Source organism: Malurus melanocephalus, unplaced genomic scaffold (genome assembly GCF_030028575.1).
Source record: "Malurus melanocephalus ecotype Western Australia unplaced genomic scaffold, MMel_1.1 scaffold_287, whole genome shotgun sequence".
Lineage (NCBI taxonomy): Eukaryota > Metazoa > Chordata > Aves > Passeriformes > Maluridae > Malurus > Malurus melanocephalus.
The window spans coordinates 906,420-931,024 of NW_026623519.1; the positions used below are offsets into that span (position 1 = coordinate 906,420).

Below are 24,605 nucleotides of genomic sequence, written 5' to 3' on the forward strand. Positions count from 1 at the left end.
TATATCCATTTTTTGGCATAGACATTTTATCTCGTTTGGTTTTATCTCGTTTTGGGAATATTTTCAACCATTTTTTGTTCAATCCACTTCTTTTCATACTTAGTTTCCTCTGCTTTTCTGGATCACAACAAGCCCACATGTCCATGATGGGAACAGAGCCCACGAACCCCCTCAGACCCAGGATTGCAGTACTGCAAGGCTCCACGGCCTCATCCAGCCTCTCCTTTCAAACACCCCAACAGTACACAAACACCACCAGCAGGAAAACCCTGCAGAAGGACAAGATGAATCCCCATGTTGCTGTTTGTTTTCAGTTCCTGTGTCTGCTTCTACAATGTAATAGGAAAAAAAGGGGTATTTGCTGTTAACCGTGTGTTTCAACAGGACCTTGTTCAGGGTTACCTGCAGCAGCTATCACCCAGACAAGAGCTGTACAGTTTTTTCCCTTCACAAGAACTGCTGTGCAACCCAAAGAATTAGTGCAAAGCTGTGAAACACTGGTGATCAACTGCAGTGGCCTGCAGTGCTCCAGAGCCCCACTGGGAAATGAGAGCAAGGACCAGCCACAAGCACCCCAGAGCTGGATGGAACAGCAGTGCCAGGTGGCAAAGTGCAGATGGGGCACTGTCATCAGAATGGGCACGAACATGAACCACCTACTGGACAATGTCCAACAGCAGATCCTGTAATTAGAAATTATGTTTCAGTCAAATATGGTGACTCTACCCACACAAAGGCTGACAGAGGGCTGCCTCCTTTTGTGTCTCTGCATCTACAGGAACCTCAGATCAGGTAAGTAACTAAATCAGAGGGCACATCAAAACATGACAAGCCACAGTACACATCTCATTGAATTATTTCAAATTCAKATCACAACTTTAAAACCCGATTTAGACATTTAAGTGATGGTAAAAGACTTGCATGATTACACTGAGCTGTGAGACACACTGGGATCTGCCAACAGTAGCTCACGTCTCTCCAGGCTTCACATGCCAGGCTCCAGTAGTGATACATCCTCCAACCTTAAAATCCAGCTTCACAAGATTTTTTTTTTTTTTGAGAATGACGTTAGAAAGAAAATATTGCTAGGACAAGTTAATACATCTACTTTTCTCCCACTGGGGAAACTGAGAGGGAAGAGAGGGAACCTGAAGGTACAGACCAATGCCTGCCCCTGCCTTCAGGCACCCTGTGCCAGGTATGCAGCATCTCCAGCCCTCCACAGCTTCCTCCCCTTCCCATGCATTTTCTCTGTGTGGATTGTTTGACTGCATCCAGAGCTCCTTACTTCACACCATTGCTAATGCTGTGCTTCCTCTGCCCCGAGCTGCTGTGGCTGTCCTGACAGGCTGATTGTCCAAAAAGAACAAAAACTAGGGTCAGATCACACATACTAATATATTACATATATTAGGATTTGGGAACAAAACGTATGAGCTCCTCATTAAACAATATCCAACACAAACTATTAAGAATATTTATAGAAGACAGATCTGGAAAATAATCATTTCCAGACTTTAGGAAYAGTTAAGATAAATATATACCTGACAAATTACAGCACTTGCATTTCAATGCGATGTGAAGGAAAAAAGGCCAAAATTATTTTATTGAGTTATCATTAATTTAAACAAAGACTTTACTAAGACTTAACCAACAAAAACCTATTTTTATTTATTCCAAACACCAAGATACAGAAGTTTTCAAGTTTTGCAAATATTGCTCTGAAACAAAATTCTATGTACAGCCCCTTGGTTCTAATAGTGCATCAACAAAGACAAACACGCATGTACCCACAGTGCAATGTTTGCTCAGTTCATCAAGGCTCCACATTGCATTCACTTACCAGTGATTTAAAGAAAAAAGTGACCTGTCAGCCTGAACAGTTGGTCCAGACTGAAAATAACAATGAGGAAACTTGCAAAACCAGGGACAGAAATGAATCCAGGCAGAGCACAATAAAGAATCTTCCCTGAAYATGAGAAGTACTACTCTATTTTAAATAAATATCTTCACTCTTTATCTGCAAGGACTTCCCCAGCACTACCGAAGGGAAGCAAGTCTCCAGGATCTGCCACTTGATCTACCCATGGGAACTGCCTTTTCTTCCACACCTCCAGTACTGCCCTGAGCAAAAATAAACCGACAAGTAAAAACACAGAATGAGCACACAAAAGCCATTGCTTGAGAAGAAATCCCCCTTTGGAGCAAGAAGCCTGCTCAGGGACTGAGTGGCTTGAATGCCCTCAGACTGAGAGCACAACCAAGCTGTTTCCATGCAGCTGTGTCCTGCTTTACAGACTGTAACCAGGGAACACCTTTTCTGGTCCATTTTACTGGAGAAACACCAGTTGCCTGGCTCCTCTGACACTGTTCTGGTTGTCTGGCCACATCACCTCCTCTAGAGCTACACATGAGCTCAGGGGTCTGACAGGAACGAGCCAAGGTATAAGCATTGGTCTCATCTTCAGAGAGCCAAGTGATCCTTAAATACCATGTAAGCTTTATTCCAATTGTGTTACAGAAAAGCAAGTTTTCCTTCTGTACATATGCTGCATTCACTATATACCAACTTAATACTATAAAACTGTGAGACAAGTTATTCCCTGAACTGAATCTTGGCATAAAAGTCTTAGTTACTACCTAGAGCAGCCTAATTATTTKGTTCTCTGAAAGAAATAAAATATTCACTGTGTAGAGATAGGAATTCCTACAATAATATTGGATATTTCMAGTTCACATTATTCTCTGCAGAATAAACATATTACATCTATATTCCAAATTAAGAATTTGAACAGGTATGGGACTTTCCATTACAACTCTTSTTGAATGTTGCCCTTTGGTAGTACCACTGCACACAATAAAATTAAGGTAACGAATCCAACTTTTTAAGGATACCCTCTTACTGCAAAACCAGGTCATTAGGTTCTATAGGGAACTAAAACTCAGCAACATTTGTGAAGGAAAACTAAAGTTGCAGCCATTATTTCAGGAGCSGTGATCTGCAGCTGAAAGACTTTGAACCTCTCAAATACTCACAACATTTCAAAGGTTCTGCATAATGCRACCAAACATCAGCAGCTTTGTCACCTTGCTATCACAAAGTAAATATAAACCAAAAATTAAAACTTAAGGTATAAAAAGGGATTTTGTGAACACAGACCACTTAAGATGATAACCCCCACTCACTGTCTGCAAGGACAGCACCTCATGCATAGATCTTGAGGTTTTATTTACAGAAAACAAACTGATTCCCAAAATCACACTTTCATAGCAAGTCTTTACAATGAACACATCCAGAGTACTGAAAAAAGTTTGCATTTCCAAATATAACCGGAATGGTAATTATTAACAAATGGGTAGAAAATACATCACATCCATGACAGACCATGCTGCAGTCTGAATTCAGAGCGTGGCTCCAGTCCTTTCCTGGCAGCATTCCACACTACTGCAATGAGGCTATCCCACCAGGCTGCAGGAGGCACAGGATGGCTGGATTTAAGAGCTCAAAAATGCATATAAACACCACGTTCATGGGCTTCCCCAATACCAAGTCATGTGACAGTGACAGGATAAATACGGAAAACAATCATTTATTCTGAAAATAAGTGCAATCCACCTGTGACCTCCTGCTACGTTATTTACTGTAACAGATGTGTGGGTCAGGCCACTGTTACTTGCTAACCTCCACATAACACTTTATAGTCAAGAGCTGGACATTCATACTTACTAAGTCTGAAACAGTTATAACATCTCCTAATGATTAAATACTGAGTGCTAGTATGCATAAACCAGAAAGGATATAGCATGACATGAGTCACTTAAACTATGCAAAGTTATTTACAACCCCTGTCAACCAAACTTTTTTGGCTCTTGGAACTCTGTTCTTCAGTGGCACAACTTTTAGTCAATTTAATGATGAAAAAGTCTACCGTTTTGATGAGCAACTTGTAAGGAGTGAAAATTTGAGTGTAACTTATCAACCAACAGGCAACCTCTGGAGCAAAAAGCATGACCTCCTCCACAGCATTATAACTGCCTAGAACCTGAAATAACCTTTTTGCTGTTCTTTCAACAAGGCTTCTTCACAAGTCCCTGAAGTCAATCTGCATCCCAAGCAACCAGCATGCTAGTGTCATTTACAGATCCAGAGCTGCTTCCATCAGACACTCCAGCTTGGCGTGCAATGACAGCCCAGTGTTCTCCAGCCTCACGTGGAGCAGCACAGAGCAATCTGCTGCACTTTGCCCAGGTCTGTTATCAGCTGCTTTATACAATGTTTGAGCTGGGGSAGTCGAGCCAGTGGTTCTGGGGGTTCCAACTCTCCTGTGTAATCCAGCCAACTCTCCAGAACTGCAAAGAAAACAAAGACTGTCACTACTGCTGTTCTCAGCAAACAGCTTACCTGAAGTCACAAAACAAGAATTCTTTAAATCTTTYGTGAATCTTGAGAAAGCAGTGGGCAATATTTTCAACTTTATTTAAAAAAACCATAAAACTGAACACCTTACACCAACTTTTGCAAGTAACTTTTGATACGCAACTAAATAATTCACATGGGGATGAGGGGAGAARCTGCAGCTCCTAGTAAAAAGCAGGAAAAAGAAACTCTGGACCAAATATTGTGAAATCTCATGGTAAGCTTCCTCTGATCTGTGTCAATTCCAGGGCAAGGACACTGTGGTACAGGGARTTTATGCCATCAAGGATGGGACTGTGGTAATGAAAGAAACACAGAACACAATTGGCCAAGACAGCCAGAACTGGGTAACACAAAATGGGGACGAAGATCARAAGCAAACCACAGACTGCTGCACAAGGAAAATGAACTCCTGCTCTAAAAAGCTTCTCAGKGGGAAACAAGAAATCCCACTGAGCAGGAGAAAAGTCAAGTGACAATGTAACAGGGCCACAAGGAAGGTGGTCAGGCTGGACTATGATGAGTTCTGGTGATGTTGACAGCACTGCAGATGGACACAGAAACCCTGAGGACAGTCACTGCCACCAGCCAGATCCATGGCTGAGTTTCACCCACGGGCAGCACCTGCTGCAGAACTGGCAGCATCACCTGCTTCTGACACATCCAGCCTTGGAGTGAGAAAGTTCCTGCTCAAAGTAGCAACACACTGCACAGACCCCTGCTCAGCAGCAGGTACAAAAAGTCTAACTTTTGGGAATCAGAGCTACTTACTTTATGTAACAGGCAGTACAGGCCTGACTGACCTTCACTACCTGAAACAGCCAGGCAGCTGTCCAACTTTTCAGTACCTTACTTACAAAGAGACAGCTCTTACTTGGGCAGAATTGGATTCCCCTGCAAGTAAAGCTGCTKTTGTAACCACTACACAACCAATGGCCACACTTAACAGTGTAAAAAAGAACTACCCTGGATCATTCAACGCAACACAAGGGATTTGTAAGTCTTCCACTACTACGAAAATCTAAAGAGACATTTAAGTGAAGAACTTGGAAGAGATGGGAAAGGATAATGGCCTTGTGCACCCAACAATAGGCTAGCACAGCCAGCAAGGCCCTGAGGAACAGAGAAATCGAGATACACAGAAGAGTTTTGGAAAATGATGAAAACCTAAACCCAGAAAGACTCAAAGATGTTCCAATACAACATCTGATGCAACTATTTAGAGATGACTTAATTAGAACTTGTTCTGTGAAATTCTGCTCTTTGTTTTAAAATCCACCCCCACATAAGCAGCATGTCTATTTTCTGTGAGGAAGTGTGCTAAAGAAGCATTCATCGCTTTGTAGGTCTGAAGAAGTAAAATTCTGGTTAACATGTTTAGAATAGGTAGTTCAGTTAAAGTGTTTTTTTTTTAAACTAGAATAATGCTACTTACCATCCAGCTCTTTCTCAATGAAATCCATTCTGTGTATGACTTCATCTTGCAGAGATTCCACGTGAGCTAAAAGATTAAGCTGCCACTGCAGCTGCGAGTTCACAACTCCTTCTTTGTCTTTTTCCAGCAATTTCATTTCAATAGCTTCCTCCGGAGAGACTTTCTTAGAGACAGACTCTCTCACCTAGCAGAAATATTAAGAAATTAGTATTTGATACACTGAAAGAGAACTGGGGAGCTGAACTGTCCTCCCAGTACCCCAAGCTAATTGCTCAACCCATCATAAGCCAGTGAGTGAGAGAGACACAGACACTGAACTGGTTTGGGCAAGAAGATCTAAATATTGACATATTTGTATAGGTATTGTGCTAAAAACTATTTGTACTTCACAGGCATCTGGTTTTCTGAAGGTAACATACACATGTTTAGTTATCACCAGACCATCTTTCATCTGGAAAATCCTGCACTAAAATCTGTGCATCTCAGGGAATGCTGAAGCTGYTTCTCACCCGACAATAGTCAACTAAAGAGCAAACAATTCAGCAGTGAAAAGGGGGTTTTTCTTAATGAATCCAATCTAAATTCTACTGTAACTTGCCCTGAATCATCTCCAAACAAGCATTACCATTCCTTACAAAACCTGACTACAATGGTAAGGACTACAATGTTCATTCTACTCCCCTACTTTCTTCACCCTTCTGAAATATCAGCGTTAGGAAAAGGCTCTTTTAAAACAATCTCAATTGATAGAGAAGTTAAAAGTAGCAAAATTATAACTTACGTATGGATGAAATAAAAGCTAACCTAACCTTTAATCTAAAAAAGGGAGCTCAGTATTTCATAAAATCATAAAATTGTACAATAGTTTGGGTACAAAAAATTGTACAATAGTTTAGAAGAGGCGCTTAGAAGTCATCTAGTTCCAACCCTGCCATGGTCAGCGACACCTTCCACYACCTCAGGTTGCTCCAAGCCTGTCTGRCCTGGCCTTGGACACTTCATGGGATGGGGCAGCCACAGCTTCTCTGAGAAACCTGCAAGGGCCTCACCACCCTTGCAGGAAAGGATTTCTTCTCAATGTCCCATCTAAAATCTAGGCTCCTTCAGCTTAAAGCCATTCCCCCTTGGGACAAGGGATGGARTGCCAGGACAAGTCCCTCTCCAGCTCTCYKGAGCCCCTTTATGCACTGGAAGGGGCTCTGAGATCTCCCTGGAGCCTTCTCCTCTCCAGGCTGAACACCCCCARCTCTCCCAGCTCTAGCAGAGGGGCTCCATTCATTTTCCAGAGGGTTTTAACATTTCTCAGCCCACATTTCATATGAATTGGTATTAAGCAATAGAAGAAACATTTTTGCCCTGGGGTGGAGAAAGAAAGGTCACTGCTAGACCTGACAAAGCTGACAATGAGAGCCAAGCATTGAAAAGCTAAACCTAGAGTGCTCCAGTAGGAAGATATAGGGTTATTCCATGATGATCAGTCTTAAAAAAAAAAGAAAAACCACTTCACACTGATCCTTTTTTTTTTCTCTGTCTGTAGAACCTAAAATTAATTAACTATTAGAAGAAACATGGGAACAAGACATAAATAATTAGAAGGTGGCCTACCAATGCATTTGGTAGTATCATACATGCTTGGCCTGTTCTCTCCTTTTGCTAGTGTGTATTTGTATATTTAAGACACAAAGTAAGCAGAAATGAACTACCAGCGGACCATAATGCATGGTCCACACTTTCCAAATGACTTGAGGTCCAGAAGCCAACCTAGATTTTTTAATTATAATATGAAATGAAGGAGTTGATACAGTTAACATTGTAATTCTAACTGGCAACTTAAATTTAACAGTCTAAGAAAAAAACTAAACACAAACAGACCAAAAAGCATTAAAAAAAGCTGAGGTTTTCATGTTACCAAACATGCAAACAGATGCTATTTGCAGAGAGGGCTATTTTAATAAAAATACCTTAGAGTAATTGTGTTTGGATTCATTTTCCATCTTGCATATTTCTTGGTCCAGACTCCAGCCAAACCTCTCCGACAGGGTATCATCCCCATTTTCCCTTATTCTRTTTACTCCATCATCCATGGCTGAACCTCTTGTTTCCACAACCAGCCTCTGCTCTATGGCAGGGTAGTAGGCCCGAGGCTTCTGGTAACAGTGTTCACTKGTAATGTAAGATTCCTCCACAGGAGGAATTGTTGAGGGTTTCTCAACTGTCCCATTCCAAGTTCTATAACTTGCCGTCTCCTCTTTGCAACAGTTTTCCTCGAAGTGAATGATGTGTTTTGTATGGATTTTTTCATCCACCGTTATATGCTTCCATGGATGACACCAAAGCTTTAAGTCAGGGTGTTCTTTATTTCTGTTCAAACATAAAAAAGTAAACCATGCAATTTAAATGTCAAAGTGACTAAGCAAACTATCCTATTACATAATTAAAGTAAGACTATTTGGAATATTACATACTCAAGACATCGTAATTGCTAAAAAATGCCYAAATACTCTGAAACAACATAGTTTCACTGACCYCAGTTGTACATCCTCCTACAATGCYCTGTTATGCTCACTATTTTTATTTCCATAACATGGTACACATGCCAAGTGTTTGGATTAAGAAAATCTTGAAAAATAAGTTGCCGGTAGATACATATAACTTCTGACCAATACTGTCCTTCACGGAGCATTTTGCTTCAATATTTGCAATTTATTAACAGGTGAAATTAATTTTAACTGTGACATTTTTAGTAAGGTATGGTACACCAGCATTGTAGCAGTGTTCCACGGTGGCCACAGTTCCCTTTGTCTGTTCTTAGAAAAACCTTTATTTTAATTGTCTTCAAATTGACTAATACATTATTTATTCCAGCAGAAGGGACAACTATAGGTATCAGATTATTACAAATATATAACAAACAAAAGATTTACAGTGAGCATTCTAACTCATATTCTTCCTCRTGTGCGTCAGGCATCAAAACAGTATTAAAAGGAGAGCAAAGCAGAATACTCTGCTATTTCAAAGGGCTGGCAGCTCATCTGCCACTGGCTGCAGGAACAGCAGAGTAAAGCCTGACTCTAAAGCACCTGCATTACACACAGAAAGAAGGGGCTGCCCCCAAGCCCCTTTCTCTGCCTCCTTGCAAAGGTGGATGGACTTATTCTATTCAGCTGATCCAGCTTTTCTAGCTGTTCACCAAACCACTCAACAMAACATGACCACTTGACTTTGGCAGTGACTGCTTTGTAACCCATCTTGCAGCTTAGGTTTCTTAAGATCTCTCAGAGGAAACCAGAGTTGCCAAGATCATGCTCAGACTATTTCATTCAAGCACCTTTTGTCTCCAGTGCTGGCCTATCAAGGATGAATGTCCCTGGTAAGCCATCATGAAGGCATGTCTGGAAAAGTGCAAGTCAGGTTTTCRTTTACCAAGGCTTTTTGCTCCAGCTCCACTCATCTGCTATCCTCAAAGACACYATATTTTGCTCAGAACAGAAGAAGGGATAACTTCACAGAAGACAGAAATTTTATCTGAAAAATTATGCATCCTTATCTAAGGATGAAAATTCACATGCTAATACCTGAGTAACTTTTCAACTCCTGCCTACTGAAGGTTCACCCTCCCACGGCACTGCCACAGTCACCTTGGATCTTTTGCCACCTACTTGAAACACTAAGCAATGCTCTCCTAATAATTGTAGGCAGCTGTGAAATTATGCCCTCTCCATCTGTTGATCTGCATCAACAGTATAATAATTCTTCAAATTCMGCAATTTTTCAAATCCCTTCTGATTTACATCATGATAAAGAAAACAGGGGCTGAAGCTTTTAACCAGATGATCCAAACAGGACTGCACCTCAGCTTTAATTAAGCCAGGCTATCACACTGACTTCAGCATGGGAGAGAAAAGGAACAAAACCTGCAGCAACCATCACATATGCACCCAGTGCTCCCTACCTTAATACTATGTAAATCTCAATTCACAATTCTGGAAAGCCAGAAACTGAAGTCTCATTCCTTAACAAAAGGCCGAAAAAGTGRCCTTACAATATTTATATTTCAGTCTCCAGAGAGGAAAGAAATTACTTACAGATCTAACTAAAGGATCCTATAAYGGAAAAGCAAAACCTTATGTCAAAATGGCTACTGTCGTGCTTTAAGCATTACTCTACTGTTGAAGCATCCACTTCTGTCCGTGGACCTCCTGCATCACCACAGATAAGGGGAAAGGGTCTAAAGAATGCCAAAATCACTTTGTTTTCCAAACAGCAGCTGCTGTGCAATTTATCAATTGATAAATTGATCAATTACAATTACGGAATTCAATAAATGTAAAACCGCAGCATTTGAGTTAGAAAAAGGTTTTTTTCAGTCATCAGAACCCAAGGATGATTTTAAATAGGAAAATATGCAGAAAAGTTGATTATATAAAAAAACCTTTTATGCAGTATTTATTTTCTGCATATGTAGCTGAAATGATCTTTGCTCAGAAATGAAGTGCTKCAAATTGCTGAAGGTGCAACCACTCTCCAACTGCAGCACAACAACATACTGTACCAAACAAAAAWATCTGATTCCTCTTGGACAAGCTATGATCAGATATCTTGGAATGAAGAAGGCAAGTGCTGCAAAAGTAGTGCTACAGGTTGTAAGTATATCCCCTTCTTACCTAAAATCTAGTTGGGTGATTCAGGAAAAGCTGTTGTTATTAATTTACTCCTTTCTTCACTTTCCCAACCCTTTCTATACACATTGTCCATTTACACTCAATCCACTTGCCAAGTCYTTTCCCAAGATCACATCAGCAACTCAAACAATGTTATAAATCCATGGAGAAGCACAAATGTAAGTCTGAATTTCTGGCTTTTTTTATACTTGCAGTCCAATTCTTGGGGAGAACATGCCAGCTGGCAGGTAAATAATGCTTACTAGGTAAATAATACTTACTGTAATATGCTCATCTTCAGCTGCAGCCCATGCAGGACTTCGATCACTCGCTGAACATCGCCAAGCAGCTGGTGAGTGGCCACGATCTTCTTGGCATTCTGGTGCGAATAATTTTCTTCCAAAAATGCTAAGCCATGCATGTGACCATTACTTAACCACTCCTTTTCATACCAGTACTTTAAGCTGGACCTCTGACCTAAAGTGACAGTAATGAGTGAGTTAAAATGAAATGCTTACGTCACTGGTAGTAATTCTGATTAWCATCAGGTACTGCAACAGCTTATTTGTTTTTATCAAGAGAACCAATGAAGATCTTGTAACCACAGACAAAACCTCGAAGAGATGAAGAACTTGCAMAGCAGGAAGCCAAAAACCTCTGCTCAACTGCAAAAACATTCATACCCCAAACTCCACCAAAGGACATCCACAACTGGCAGTTGAAGCTGAGGCTGAGAAAGGTGTATTTTTAGCAGGATATCACACTGTCTAGTCTAACCATGGTTATGGCAGAAGCTACCATCTGAATGCAGCTCTCTGCAGACAGAAAAATGCAGAAAAAGGCAATCAACTTCCCAGTGGTCTTGTTTTTAAGCATTAATATTGACTGGAGTTGTGCAAAAGTACATTTTGAAACAAACTTTTGWTAGAAAACATCAGGCTACTAATAATGATTATTCTAGTTTAAACGGTTGGAATATCAACAACAGCAGAAATGGAATGGAGCTGAATGTGATAAATGCATCAGTAAAAGTAACTTAAACTGCTAAACAAATGGTATTACAAGGAAAGAGTTTGCTAAATTGCAAACACACTCAAAAAAATCCCATACCAAATACTTAACAAAAGGTCCCCCCCACACACTCTGTAAAATGTAGTTACACCAGATATTCTCAGCAGAGAGCTCAGCACCCAGAGAACCATCTCATCAGCACTGCCTATGTACAGGCCAGGCAGCAAGCCCATAAAACCAGAGATAAAATTGTACCACAGATTGAGAACCATAGTCACAAAAATATAAGCAGATGAATATTAACTTGAGGAGAAGCTAAAAACAAAAAAAAGAAAATAAAAAAAGGAAGTTACTAGGAAGAGGAGTAAGGCTGAGGTTGGCACTACAAGGCAATCCATGGGTATTACACAGCATCAGAAATCATCATATGGAAAGAAGGAATTTTGAAAGCTGCATCAGTTTAACCTTTCAGGCACATACACTGTGTCAAGCAGGAAGGCGAGCAGAATTCTAGGTATGGTCAGAACCACACTGGAGACACTCCTGGCACCTGCATTAGCCCTCCCTCATTTATTTCTSCATTAGAGAAGCTGACATCGGTGAYAGAAAGTAGAATTCAGTCCACAAGAATAAAACAGTGACTTCAAGAACTTTAAGGTCACTGAAACAACTGAGCTGATGTGTACCCCGAGGTAAAATATGCTCCCTTTTGAGGTATATAACCTTAAGGGGAGACACCAGATTATATCCACGAGCAATTGTGCCAAGTAATCATCTTGATCACGTTTAAGCAAGAGTAAATGTTAACAAATCTGTTAAAATTCCCATCTGACTCAAACAGACGTGAGTAAAATAGCACCACAGTTTTTAGACAAAATTACAGTGCATTTGCTTCTATTTCTAATAGAATGAGTAGCCCTGTTAGAAGTTCCAGCAGTTTGGACTGGGGAAAGCTCCTACATAGGAATTTGCTGAACAGCCACACCCAGTTTTAAAATTTTGCAGATTCATAGAGCGTATTAGCCCACTTCAAGACAAAAGCAGAGTCACTGAAAAACCATCTTTGCAGTCAAAAGGTTGGACATATTCTCCGTTTTCAAGAGAGGTAAAAATTAATGTGAATGTGAATTTCAGAATCTTCAAATGAATAGTTAATGATTAATTAGGCAAATGAAGCTGTAATCAGTTTCTGCACAAAAGCACTCATATTGAAGTGTGACAACTTCAGTTTGCTTGTGCATTTTAGTTCAATTTAAAACTACCTTCAACTGACAYAAAGCAAAATGTCTTTAATAGAATCCTAGAAGCAAGATACTCTAAAAAAAAACTTAAATATATTGCTAACTGTGTAGTAAAAGTTTAAAATTTAAGTGTACCATGCCTTCACTGCTGAGAATACAAAAAACAGCAATAAACCAACTACACAAAGACATGAATTAAAAGGACAAAAGAGCTGGTAGCTTTCAATAGCCAAAAAAAACTGGAGATCACAATCCAAATATCTATATAAACCAAAAAGGTCTTTTCATCAGGAGAACAGATACCCATTTTCCTGCCATTGATACCTATGGACTCAAGCTCAAACCTTGCCCACTTTCACTTTCAGCAAGGCTTTATAATCCACGGAGTAGAAAGTAAAAACATATTCACCTAAGTGTAATTTTACTTGTTGTGTAAGATAGACTACAGCATTTAAAAGTAGGAGAGAGAGAAAAGATATTAGTTAGGAGAAAAGATATTACTTAACCAACTCTGTGTCACCCTAGGGTAATACCAACATACAGGTTATCACAGATGTGTTGATTTTGCATGGCCTGGTTCTTAGCAGTGGGGGGGGGCAGAGATGACTTCTGTGAGAAGCTGTTGGAAGTTTCCACCATGTCCAGCAGAGCCAATCCCTAATGGATCTAAACATGGATAGCCACTGGCCAAGACTGGGCCAATTAGAGATGATGGGAAGGCCTCTGTGATAACATATTTAAGAAGAAAATCAAAACAAAGGTGGGGGGCAGTTTCAATTCTAGCTAGAGAAGAGGAGAAGGTAAGAACATATGAGGGAAACAACCTGGAGACACCCAGGTCAATAAAGAAAGGGGCAGCAGGTTCTCCAGGTGCTGGGGATGGGATTCCTCTGCAGGCCATGGTGAGGAGCATGGTGGAGCAGGCTGTCTCCTGTAGCCCATGGGATCCACAGGGGATGCAGAGATCCACCCACAGCCCATTGGGGAGGTGCCCACACTGGAGCAGGGGGATGGATGCCTGCAGGAGGCTGTGATCCAGTGGGAGACCTGGTGGAGAGAGGGGGCCCTGCTTCCAGGCTGAAGCAGCCATGCCACAGCAGTTTTGGGAGGACTGMTGCTCTTGAGATTGGAACCACACYRGAGAAGTTCATGGAGAACAGATTCCTATGGGAGGGACCCCATGATCTCACAGAAGAAAAGCTTGGGTGACMAACTGACCAAAACCCCCACCCAGTCTCCCTGYGCTATCAGTGGGAAGGAGGGAGGGGCTGGGGGAAGMAAAGGTTTTTTAACAGCTCATTTTACTTCTCATTATCCTCCTCTGATTTTGKTGGCAATAAACTMACTTTGTGTCTCTAAGYTGAGCCTCTTTTGCCCTTGGAGTGTTTTCTCCCAATCCTTATCTCAACTCATGAAACCTTCATTTTATTTTTCTCTCCTCTGTGCCGCTGTGGCAGGGGAGAGTGACTGAGCAGCTTTCATGGGTGCCTGGGATTTGACCAGCATCAAACCATGACAGCAGGTAAGGAAGTCAACAAGAGCCACAGCTGAGGAGCACCAGGAGCCTTGTGCTGATTGATTTTAAAGAATAAGCCTGATCGTGTTGGGGAGAGCTGCAGGCACAGCCCCCAAGATGTGCCCATGAGGAGTTTTTGCTTGAGCTTCCTGAATGCTTTCTACATTCATTTGCCACAGTCAAGATACTATAATCCTTATTACAGCAAATATGTGACAGATGGTCATCACAAAGAAAACATTCATTTCCATTCCTGTCCTGTTGTAATTCCACAATACTGACTCATGGGCATTCACATACGTTAAACTTTCTGTATCTGTAACTGAAAATAACCTACAGTGACAGATACAGGCAGGGGAAAAAGTAGTATAACTTTTGAGAGAGAGATAGTAGATAGGCAGATACAGATAAACTAGAAGATTACATACATAACAAAGGTCTGTAACCTTAAATTTCTGTACCTGGAGGATCTTGGCAAATATAGCAGGTATATTTATCAGGTATATTATCTTCCAGTAAACCCATACAGACTCCATGCTGCCAGCACAGACACTCTTCACACTGTTCAAAGTCAAGAAGTGCATATTAACAAAAATGAAGGCTGAAGGAGCTCTGTACTATTATTCAATTAAGAAACACAGGATCTACATATTTTAAGACAAAAAGATCCATTAATATCCACACCCCACCYTCCAGTTACAAGCAAATACATTACAGAATCAGACTATAAAACAATGTGAGCCCTTCCCACACRTTTCTCACTTCTGTTTCTGGAGAATGACAACTAAAAAGTGGAAGYAGAGATCCTGAAAGATATAAAAATATTCCCTTTGGAGATTAAATTCTTTCGTAAGACAYGTGTGCATGCAACCAGGATAGCAAACAGTGAAATCAAACTTTTTTTAGAAAACAGATCCGTTTTTCCAAATTCAAAAGCTTCCTCCTTGAACAGTAAACCATATTCAATTACAAAATTCCAGAGATATTTATGTCACAGAGGAGTAGCCAGTATTATGCTTTACTGATTCTTGTACCTCCAACATTTTGTCCACTTCAAAAGTAGCTCTACTAACATAAATCTGCAGTGCAGATGCAGTTGCATCAGCTTTAAGAGCTTCCAACATCTTTCCAAGGCAGGGCAATCAYAGTGGCAAAGACTGAAAGTAGTTTGGATTTATTTAGCACAGTTACACTATTTAAAATGCAGTCACTTCTTAAAGCCAATGCAGTTCTAGAACATGAAAATACTATATTCACGTCTTGTTTCTGTCATTTTCTCCCCCCATCAGTATTTTAATGAAACAAAATTTTGATTGTAGACTACAGACCACTGAAACATGGAACAAAACCCCACGTAATATTAAGTCAATTTTGACTGGAAACTTAATGTCAGTTAAAAATTACTATTTTACCAAGCAGTGAGACCAGAGATCATATACCCTTCACTTCTTAGAGCAAAARCCAAAAGCAGAGATGTTGTCAATGCTGGTACAGGTCTGCAATATGAGCTAAACCAAACCTTAACAGCACCTGCAAAGCTCTTCAYTGACCTACAAAGATGCCACCTTGCTAAACATTTCACCTGTGTTCAATACCACTTCTATTATTGCTCTGATCTGCTTCCCTTCCTCAAGCTAAGAGGGACAGAAAAGGAAAACCAAATTCTGAATATTTCACTGCATTAAATGAGTGGTCTAGACATGGAAGAAACATGGAAGAAACAGAAGCTCTGGGAATGGAAAATGTAAAAGGTTAGAGAGAAACAGGTTTCTGAAGGATGGGACCAACAATGTTTTGCCTTACAAAATGGATAAATAGTCCTAAAGCAGTTAGATATATTCAAAAAAAGGCAGAGACCATCTTCCTTTCACAGATTAGAGCCATAAAAAGGTGTTCTAAAACAAAGAAAAGAAATTTAGGAAAACCAGACTGTGCTAAAAATAGGAAAGGAGCTCCTCGATCTAGTTACACCTGCATCCTATATATCATGCCATATTGCACAGGGCTGCACCCAGTGATTTTCCAGAATTCTAGTGAAGCCTTCTGTCCTGGGTTACAATATGGGGTTATAACCAAACTATGTATTCCACTCTCATCTACATGATTGCTGACATTGGGTATTGCTGAATATTGCTGAATATTAATAGTGGGTCATTTGCAACAGCTGTACAGTGCACACCCAACCCCCCAGGCTGCAGTGTCAGATGAGGGAAAGAGTCAAAACCCCCACATCAGGGCAGTGTTTGTCTTCACAAATTGACTCGGCTGATAACCACACCCAGCCTAAAGGGAGTCATCTGCCAGAGGCCAGAAAGACTCAATGGCACCAAGGGGCAGCTGTAATGGCCKAGGTATCAAGGACTGCCCAAAATATCCTGTGACTCACAGCATTACATCAYTCCATTCTGAAATTTCCTGCCCAGGGGGAGGCACTGAGCATTCCTGCTGTATCTGACCATAACTAACCTTGGCACTTTGGGGACTTAGGATACCACCACCACTGGACAAATCCAGAGGAGGACCAGACCTCCCACAGGACCACTGCTCCCAACTGTCACCATCATTGCAATAGGACWGCAATCACTATTTGACAGGACTGTGACCCACACCCTGACCAGCAGGGTACCAGATGTAGTCTGACTTTGCAGGTTTATGCCAGTTTTTGTGTATCATTGCCTTTAYTSTAATCTTTATATTAAATTGTATTTGTGTGGGGTTCTTTTCCRGCTGGTTTACTTTCAAACCAGCACAMGCATCCCAACCWTTTTTATTTTACTCAACTGATACTTAAATATCCACCTGTCAGGGCACAGGTCCATCCTTCAGCCCACAGGTTCTCCAACACACCGTGGCTGCCAGGCTACAGGATACTGCTCTGCACTCATGCAACAGGGAAGCTACTCCCTGCCCAGGTAGTAGTAGGGAGGTCCAGAGCATGCCAAGTAGGAGATTTTGAACAGAAAGAACATGCAGCATTGTGCAAAAAATATTTAAATTGAAATTCAAGTCACAAAAGAAATAACCAAACACAAAAGACATGCATTTAAAGCAGCGCTTCACCTTCCAGCACAAAAATATCTCAAGACCATTTACACCAATSACCTCTGAGGCCACCAAATCCAGCCACAGAACTCTGCATATACACAAATTCACCAATGTTTAGGTATAAAAGCCAAAAAGAAGGGACAAYGACAGTCTGCCWGGACTTTCTTGGGCSTCACCATAAAAAYTAAGTGCTGTGCCTCCAGAAGGAACACAGGGCAATGCTACACTGCTGCTTTACACAGACTCCATAAATGAAGCCTAGTAATCTCCTTGCAGAGTTATAGAGACTGGAACAAAACAGCACTGACCAACAATACATYATTTTTCTGTACTTCTTTTTCCAGATTTAGTTTCTACTGACTGAAGCAGTACACTATTGTATTCTAYGAATGCAAACCCAGATTTCTGCATCCTGGTGTAATGAACGACATTCATAATGTACAAATTGCTCAAGACAATTAATTTAAGGCAAGTACAGGTCAAAGATWATTTTTTATAAAATTTTACAAATGTAGGGGCAAGTTATTAGTTTAAATACTCAATGGAACAAACTCATTTTAACTGCATAGGAGTTTCATTAAACCTCAATGGTCCCTAATCTTTCATGTACAAGAAGACSCTGATGTGTTTAAAATTAATATTTTCCCACATTATTTCTAAATTTGGCACATTCATGGAAACGAGCACAGCTCCATGAGAATGTTTAGCATTCTCTCTCTTGTAAGCAATGAGGGAATACAGGTATCCTGGGAAGAATGAACCTCCAGGCAGATCCACGAAGAAACTGCCCTCATTCCTGACAGCAAACTCCAGCAGGAGCCAACAMATTTCCATCAGAATAATAAATTAAAAAGTAAAATAAACATCCCAATGGAGACAAGTACTAAGAATGACAAAATTATTTAAAAAACCCACACCTTGAGCAAAATGACCTAASTTAATATAAAAAGGACCAATCTAAATCCAAGTACTTTAGAGCAGACAGCTCTGAATTAATTTCTCAGTGTCAGACTGAAGTGTGAATAGGAAACACAGATTCCTAGTCACACTTTTTTTAGGAAAAAATCTTTCCTAATTACAAAGTTACACCTGWGTCTTGCTCTATAAAGCCAAAAGGAAATGTCAATCTTGGCACTCCACCTCTAAAAAGCTGAAAATAGGTTCCCCTTATGATAATTCCACAGTTGGGGCATTTCTATATCAATAAAAGACAACCAGACTGTTCAAAACATTTTCAAAAAAAAAAGACAGGATGACAGAAAGCTGTGAGAGCACAGCATTTGGTACCTTAAGCACACCACCTGTCTAATCTCCACCCTCATCTCACCCACACTTAATCTTGTTACCAGCTCCTTGCTTCCCAATTCCTATTACCTCAATCCCCCTAACAAATGCAGGTAATCACAATGCTGTCGTTCTGCATCTCTTTTCCAGAGAGAATAACCTACTCACTCAGCCAATTCTTTCATAAAACAGCTCAAGCACTTAAAACTTTGCAATATGCTAAACAAAAACCCCAAACTACTTCAACCTAGCAAGTCAATCTTAGAAGCAGCCCACGAAACATTAAAGGAAAGGTATCCATAGGCTCTGTCCTCAGCCAGCTGACAGTTCCCTAGATTCTGCAATCCCTACCTAGAGCTGAACTTACTTTTTCCAGAAAATYACACTCCAGGTTATCTCTTTTTGCTTTTCTATAAGCCAACTGCTTAGAGGACATCCACCCCCTTTTAGTCACTACTGTCAGACTCCTTTTTTCTCCTGTACACTCTGGTGCTATTTACTTAAATTTGACCACTGCCCATTATTCCACACTCCACTACCAATTCATAAAGGTACCCTTCACCCTGCACTGTCAGGATCCAAAACTAAAACAAAGGTGGCATCCCAATGAACTTGCCACTAATAAAGAAAGAATCATACCTTCCACTGCAAAGCTCCATGAAATAGCATGTAAACCCAAAGCAAATTAATTAGAGAAAAAAAAAAAGAAGGAGGAAATTGATCTTTTTGACTTCAGCTCTTGAAATTAATAGCAATTGGGTGGGATGGTTCAGAGCAGCTATGTAGGGAATGATTTCATGGTAATTTACAAACATGTCAAAAAGTAAAAGTAAGTAAGCAGAGAACTTCCAAGGAGGTTTTTATCAACGATTTTAAGCAGAAGAGATAAGCAAAGTCTCTCAAGAGTTTTCTCAGAAGCTGGTTTRAAAAGAGCACATACATGTGGAATGGACAGATGGCCTTATGCAGATTAGGAACTCTGAATTTGCAGACTACTGCASAAGGGATGAACGCAGCTCTGCTTTAAAGCAAAACACTCAACTAATGATTCTGCTTTTATGTTCAGCCTGTCTGGAGAATTGTATGTATAAGTCAAGCTTCTTGCCAGTCAGAGGAAYGGGAGGTACACTACTATCTCATGGCAATGTTCTCAACAGGCTCTAAATTACACAGAGATTAAAAAGCCACCGATTTGCATTCTCAAAATCTAGGAAGTCTTTTATTTTTAGAAAAATTCACAAATGACTTAAGAGTCATTTATGACTTGAAGTGAATTCTCCTTTCTCCCTTCAATTAAAAATACCAAAATATACTATAAAGCAAAAGTTGTTTTAACTACAGCAGCAGTTACCTTGACAGATTACCTTAAAAATGTTATGACTRTGGAAGACAATAATAGTTTATTTCACATACAAAACAAAAGCTTTTCCATTGACACCTTCCACTACATTCACTGAAATGTGCAKTTAACCTCCACTTCATACCTGAATCATGAAGTCACTTTCTTCTTTTACTTCACAAACACACCGAACAATCTCAAAATCACTTTCTTCAACTTCTTCATCAGGGTTGGTGGTTACATCAACATCCTGACTGCAGTCATCATCACTCCAAAGCAAGCTATCCATAGATGACTCACTCAGGGTGTCATCATCTGYACAAGAAGCATTTATATAAAATCCTGAGTAATTGCAAAAAAGGTCCCTCAAGATCTCATCCCAAGTATGCAGATATACACTCCTAAAAGCATGAGTTCACAGTGTAATTTAAGGAATATTACAATTTTAATAGTTTATTGAAGGTTACTACATAATGAAGTTTTATATTCTCACTAATGGCTCCTTCAAACTATTCYAATTTAACAGTCATTAAAACTGTGCTGTCAACATAAGGGTCTCAAACCAAAAGCACAAAGTCTCTTCAGACAGATAACTATAAACAACAAAACCAGGCTTGTATGTTCAAATAGGATTCACACTAGTTGCTGCAATTTGCACAGTATTTGACTTGGCACTTCTAGTGCAGAGCTCTCAAAAAGAGGCAAGAGGGTTCTGTTGTATGAAACGTTCAATCTCACAAAGGGATGTTTCCATGACAGAAATACTGAGTCCAACACAGAATTTAATCCTGCTTCAGAAATTATTATTTTCAATTAGTYTTCTGCTTAGGATACAATTATAAACTCACAGGAAGTGCACTGCACAAGGTTTTCTTCCAGAGCGCACCCACAGTAAACTAAAAGTATTAGTGCATCCCTAGATTGAATAAAACTGCCAAGAAAATCTTTACTGAACAGCCTGCTAAACTGAGATTCTTCCCTCAATAATATTAAAGCAATGTCTGCATCTTCCTTGGAGACACAATGGGAGGGTCAGAGGCAGATGACRAAGTATTTTAATTATTTGAAAATAATTTAATGAGTTGGAGGGGAACAGAAGGCAAAAATTTTAGTCTTAAGTAGGACTGTGGGGTTTCACCTACAGTGGATATAATTATTTTTATAATTTAGCTCACAGAATCACAGAATGAACACCAGTCTGTGGCATAGACTACATCTTTTGGAGAAACATCTGTTCTCAAAGGGGTTGAGAACGCAATGCAATRGTTTATTTTCATGTTTAAAAGTTCTATTTCACCTCTGAACTGGGATACTCTTTCCTAAAGTACTCTGGAAATGACAAGTTAGGCACACTGCCCTTCCATATTACAYAGTTTTATTTACACCAGATMTTGTTTATCTRGGCCCAAGTTCTGTAGATGCAAAAWGCAATAAAACAATTGTAAAAAGGATGAAATAAATTAATTTCTGATATTTTTCACCACTTTCAATATCTAAGAACTGATCAAAAGAAGTCTGAGCAACTGATGGCCAAGTTACTAAAGCCTATGTTCTATGGTTGATATACTYCAGAAATACAACTGCTCAGACTTGCAAAACATGTTTCAAGACATTACCACCATCTCCACTTCAGTAGTTTTCAATGCTTCCTGTTTTGCCTGTTACAGGGAATTAACTGAAGTTAAATTTTACTTTTTTCTAATAACAAACAATGAAAGTTGTATTTAAAAAAATAGTTCTCAACARTGTATCTGTACAGTAACAAATTTAAAGTTCTTATTTATAATCAATCTGTCATACATTTATTATTTCCTTCAAAGCTGTGAGTTTTAAGGAGAAAAAACAAATACCTGTCTTTTTTCTTGTACTAGCTTGTGACAGTAAATAGTACTATGGACTGGGATATTAAGAATTATGAAAGCTGGTACACAGCAGCCAGATTTTCATGAGTTCTGTGTGTGAACTGTGAAGACACCAATTAACAGCTACTCAAGAGCTTCTCATTAGGAAGCTCAGAACGTCATTACAACAATATATCCTTCTGTATTCAAACAACTACACATCACCACACCCAGTGGGTCTCTCCAACACAGCAAGCTTGCAAAGCACCCATTTTTAACTCTGAACGAGTTCTTTGTAGAAACCTTTGGAAATACAAGAAATTTAATTATTAAGTCAGAACATGGTTATTTTAGGAGTTAAGAAGGTGCTGCAAAAAATGCAAAATGAGCTTGATTTCTGAAATAAGGGCAACAGTCTTAAAGTGTGGATGAAGGTAAAGTCATAGCAAAACAAAGCAACATCAAGCTCTGGCAAATGAACTGGGTCCAGCCTTGTCAGGTGGGGGAAGCAAACACAGACAGTCCTAAGTAAGAACAGCCAAATTTACACAATGGAAGCCAGTTTCCAAGTATATTAGTGCCACTCACATATTTACTGGTAATGAAAGACAAAGCCAGCAAGCCACAGAGGAGAGTCATCTCACCATTTGCTTTTGMTTTTCCCTTGTGCTGTCCAGAATCAGCGCAGTGCAGCAATGTACTTGGGTGSGCAGACGATTTACTTGAAGAAACAGATTTTGGGACAACTGATTTTTCAGGTGAAAGTTCTTGTGAGATATCYGTGCTCTCCCCCATGCCAGAATACCCTGTAAAAGTATAATAATTAAAAATCTATGGTCAAAAGAAAGTTGACAGAAGAAACAGCCCCATGCATGCCCATAGCAGCCAGTTCCCAGAGCTCCAGGACTGCATGCTGCTGCTGCAAGATGTGCAAGCTTTCCACAGGCAAGGAAGATGTTGTCTGAATGATAATTTTATGCCACTCAGTCACTGYTTACTGCTGACAGAAGTGAGAAAGGTTTAAGTGACCAGCCTTTCCAGGCCAACTGCTCTTCAGGCTGAGTAAATGTACAAATGCTTTTGCTTTACGGACACTTCTACACAAGCACTACTGATTGGAGACCTCCCCCTCACATCCCACTGATACTCACACAGGCTACACACATTCCCTATCGCACAGACTTTAAAGTGGACAGAAAGCACTCGTTTTTCTTGTCTATGTATGGAGCACAGATGGACAAACCCAGATAAGGAGTTTGTGTATGTGAAGACAACACCTTGAACAGTTCCTCTGTGAGGTCCCCACCTGCCATGGCCTACACTGGATTTAAATCAAGGCTGGCTGCATCTACAAGCAGCACCCTCCAGTTATCTGGAAAAAACTCTTCACAGTTCCTGGACTGAATTATTGAATGGTTAACAAAAAAAAAAAAAAAGACATGCAACATCTTAAAACCCAAGGACAGACTGACAAGCAGCTCATGGGGACTATTTGTGCATAAATCTACAAACTRTATTTTGTATTATCACTATACTTGCGAGCACCACACAATCAGAAACTCATTAAAATTATTTGCTTCAGTACAGTTTTAAGCCACTYGGCCTATGGTTCTTCCCATCCACTCTCTCAATAGCTTGCCCTATTTCTTCATGGCAGAAAACAGAAAAATAAGGTATTTTCTTTCTGTCTCAGAAACTCCACCTTAAGGAGATCTAGCTTCACAAATAATGCATGGCAGATTGAAGTGCACTGTATCAGTGACCACAGACATCCATCCAAGGCAGAGAAAGTTGTCACACTTGCTCCTTAGATGTTTCACTGAARAAATCTTCCACAATCAGCTGTATTTTCAGCACTGAAAAATTCATTACCATTAACACCTGGGCCTATACTTCAAGTTCAAAGCTTGAAGTGGTCTAAGGAAAGCATTCCCAGGCCTCCTTAGATGAAACCAACAGAGAAGACACACTGCTACTACAGCCACTTTAATGTGGTGCAACAGCATGTCATGAGACATGGAAGGGGGACACAGCTTGAGTATAGACTTTCAATCAGGCTTTTACTAAATCTCTCCACAAAAAGATTAATTTCTTTAAGAAAGGAATTAAGGCTTTGAACAGGTTTAATTTGGCTCATTGTCATAGCCCCCCCCCCCCAAGTGAAGGTGTAAGAAATAACAAGGTTAACAGCAGAAAAAGAGGACTCAGCAGTGTTTCCAAATTCCACCATTCATAAAAGCAGCCCCAGAATTAGCATAACTGAGAACAGCCAGTACACAGGGTACCTGGTAAAAAATCAAGGGGATCTGCACCCACTTAATTGGGAAAAGTTTGCATAGAAGAACACTGAGGAAGGAAAAGCCCCATTTAAAGACTTACATATTCATTAAAGGGTGACTTTTATTCTGTGCCATTACAAGCACTACTACAAGCCACCATCCAGAATTAAAGATGAGGCTTAACCAGTAAACAAATTATCTTGCCAATCACAATTTAAAATCAACTACTTAATAAAATAAAAGCTAAKTGAGGAAAGCAGTCTGAACTGCAATGCCTGCTCTTAAGTGATTTAAAGTAAGTTTTTTGAGGTAACAAAACAAAACAATGAAGACAGTTTCATCTACAGAAGAAAAATGAGCTTTACCAGGCTTAGACCTCTTTTTCTTTTTTTTCTTTTTCTTTGACTTGGATCTTCCATAGTCTTTGGATTTTCTTTCTTTGTTTTTCTCATTTTCTCTAACAGCTGAAATTAGACAATATTGCAAATTAGTTTAAAATATATATACATTTATTCTACTTATTAATTTTCTTAAGG

The 24,605-nt window shown here is 39.9% G+C and overlaps 1 protein-coding gene across 12 annotated transcripts in view; it reads right to left on the reverse strand.

Annotated features, from left to right (window-relative positions):
* Positions 1 to 12: 12 nt before the first annotated feature.
* Positions 13 to 24,605, reverse strand: part of PHF20 (PHD finger protein 20) — a 73,960-nt gene continuing 49,367 nt past the window's right edge. For 8 of the 12 annotated variants that reach the window (XM_057376702.1, XM_057376703.1, XM_057376700.1 and 5 more), the window contains 8 exons: positions 24,435 to 24,533; positions 22,435 to 22,596; positions 20,095 to 20,264; positions 14,743 to 14,842; positions 10,795 to 10,990; positions 7,814 to 8,213; positions 5,853 to 6,036; positions 14 to 4,350 (listed from right to left, as the gene is read on the reverse strand). In XM_057376702.1, the coding sequence (XP_057232685.1) occupies positions 4,208 to 4,350; positions 5,853 to 6,036; positions 7,814 to 8,213; positions 10,795 to 10,990; positions 14,743 to 14,842; positions 20,095 to 20,264; positions 22,435 to 22,596; positions 24,435 to 24,533 (1,454 nt within the window). In that variant the 3' untranslated portion in view covers positions 14 to 4,207. Of the gene's footprint in view, positions 4,351 to 5,852; positions 6,037 to 7,813; positions 8,214 to 10,794; positions 10,991 to 14,742; positions 14,843 to 20,094; positions 20,265 to 22,434; positions 22,597 to 24,434; positions 24,534 to 24,605 lie in introns of all 12 variants that reach the window. The other 4 variants (XM_057376711.1, XM_057376712.1, XM_057376710.1 and 1 more) reach the window with 1 other exon arrangement.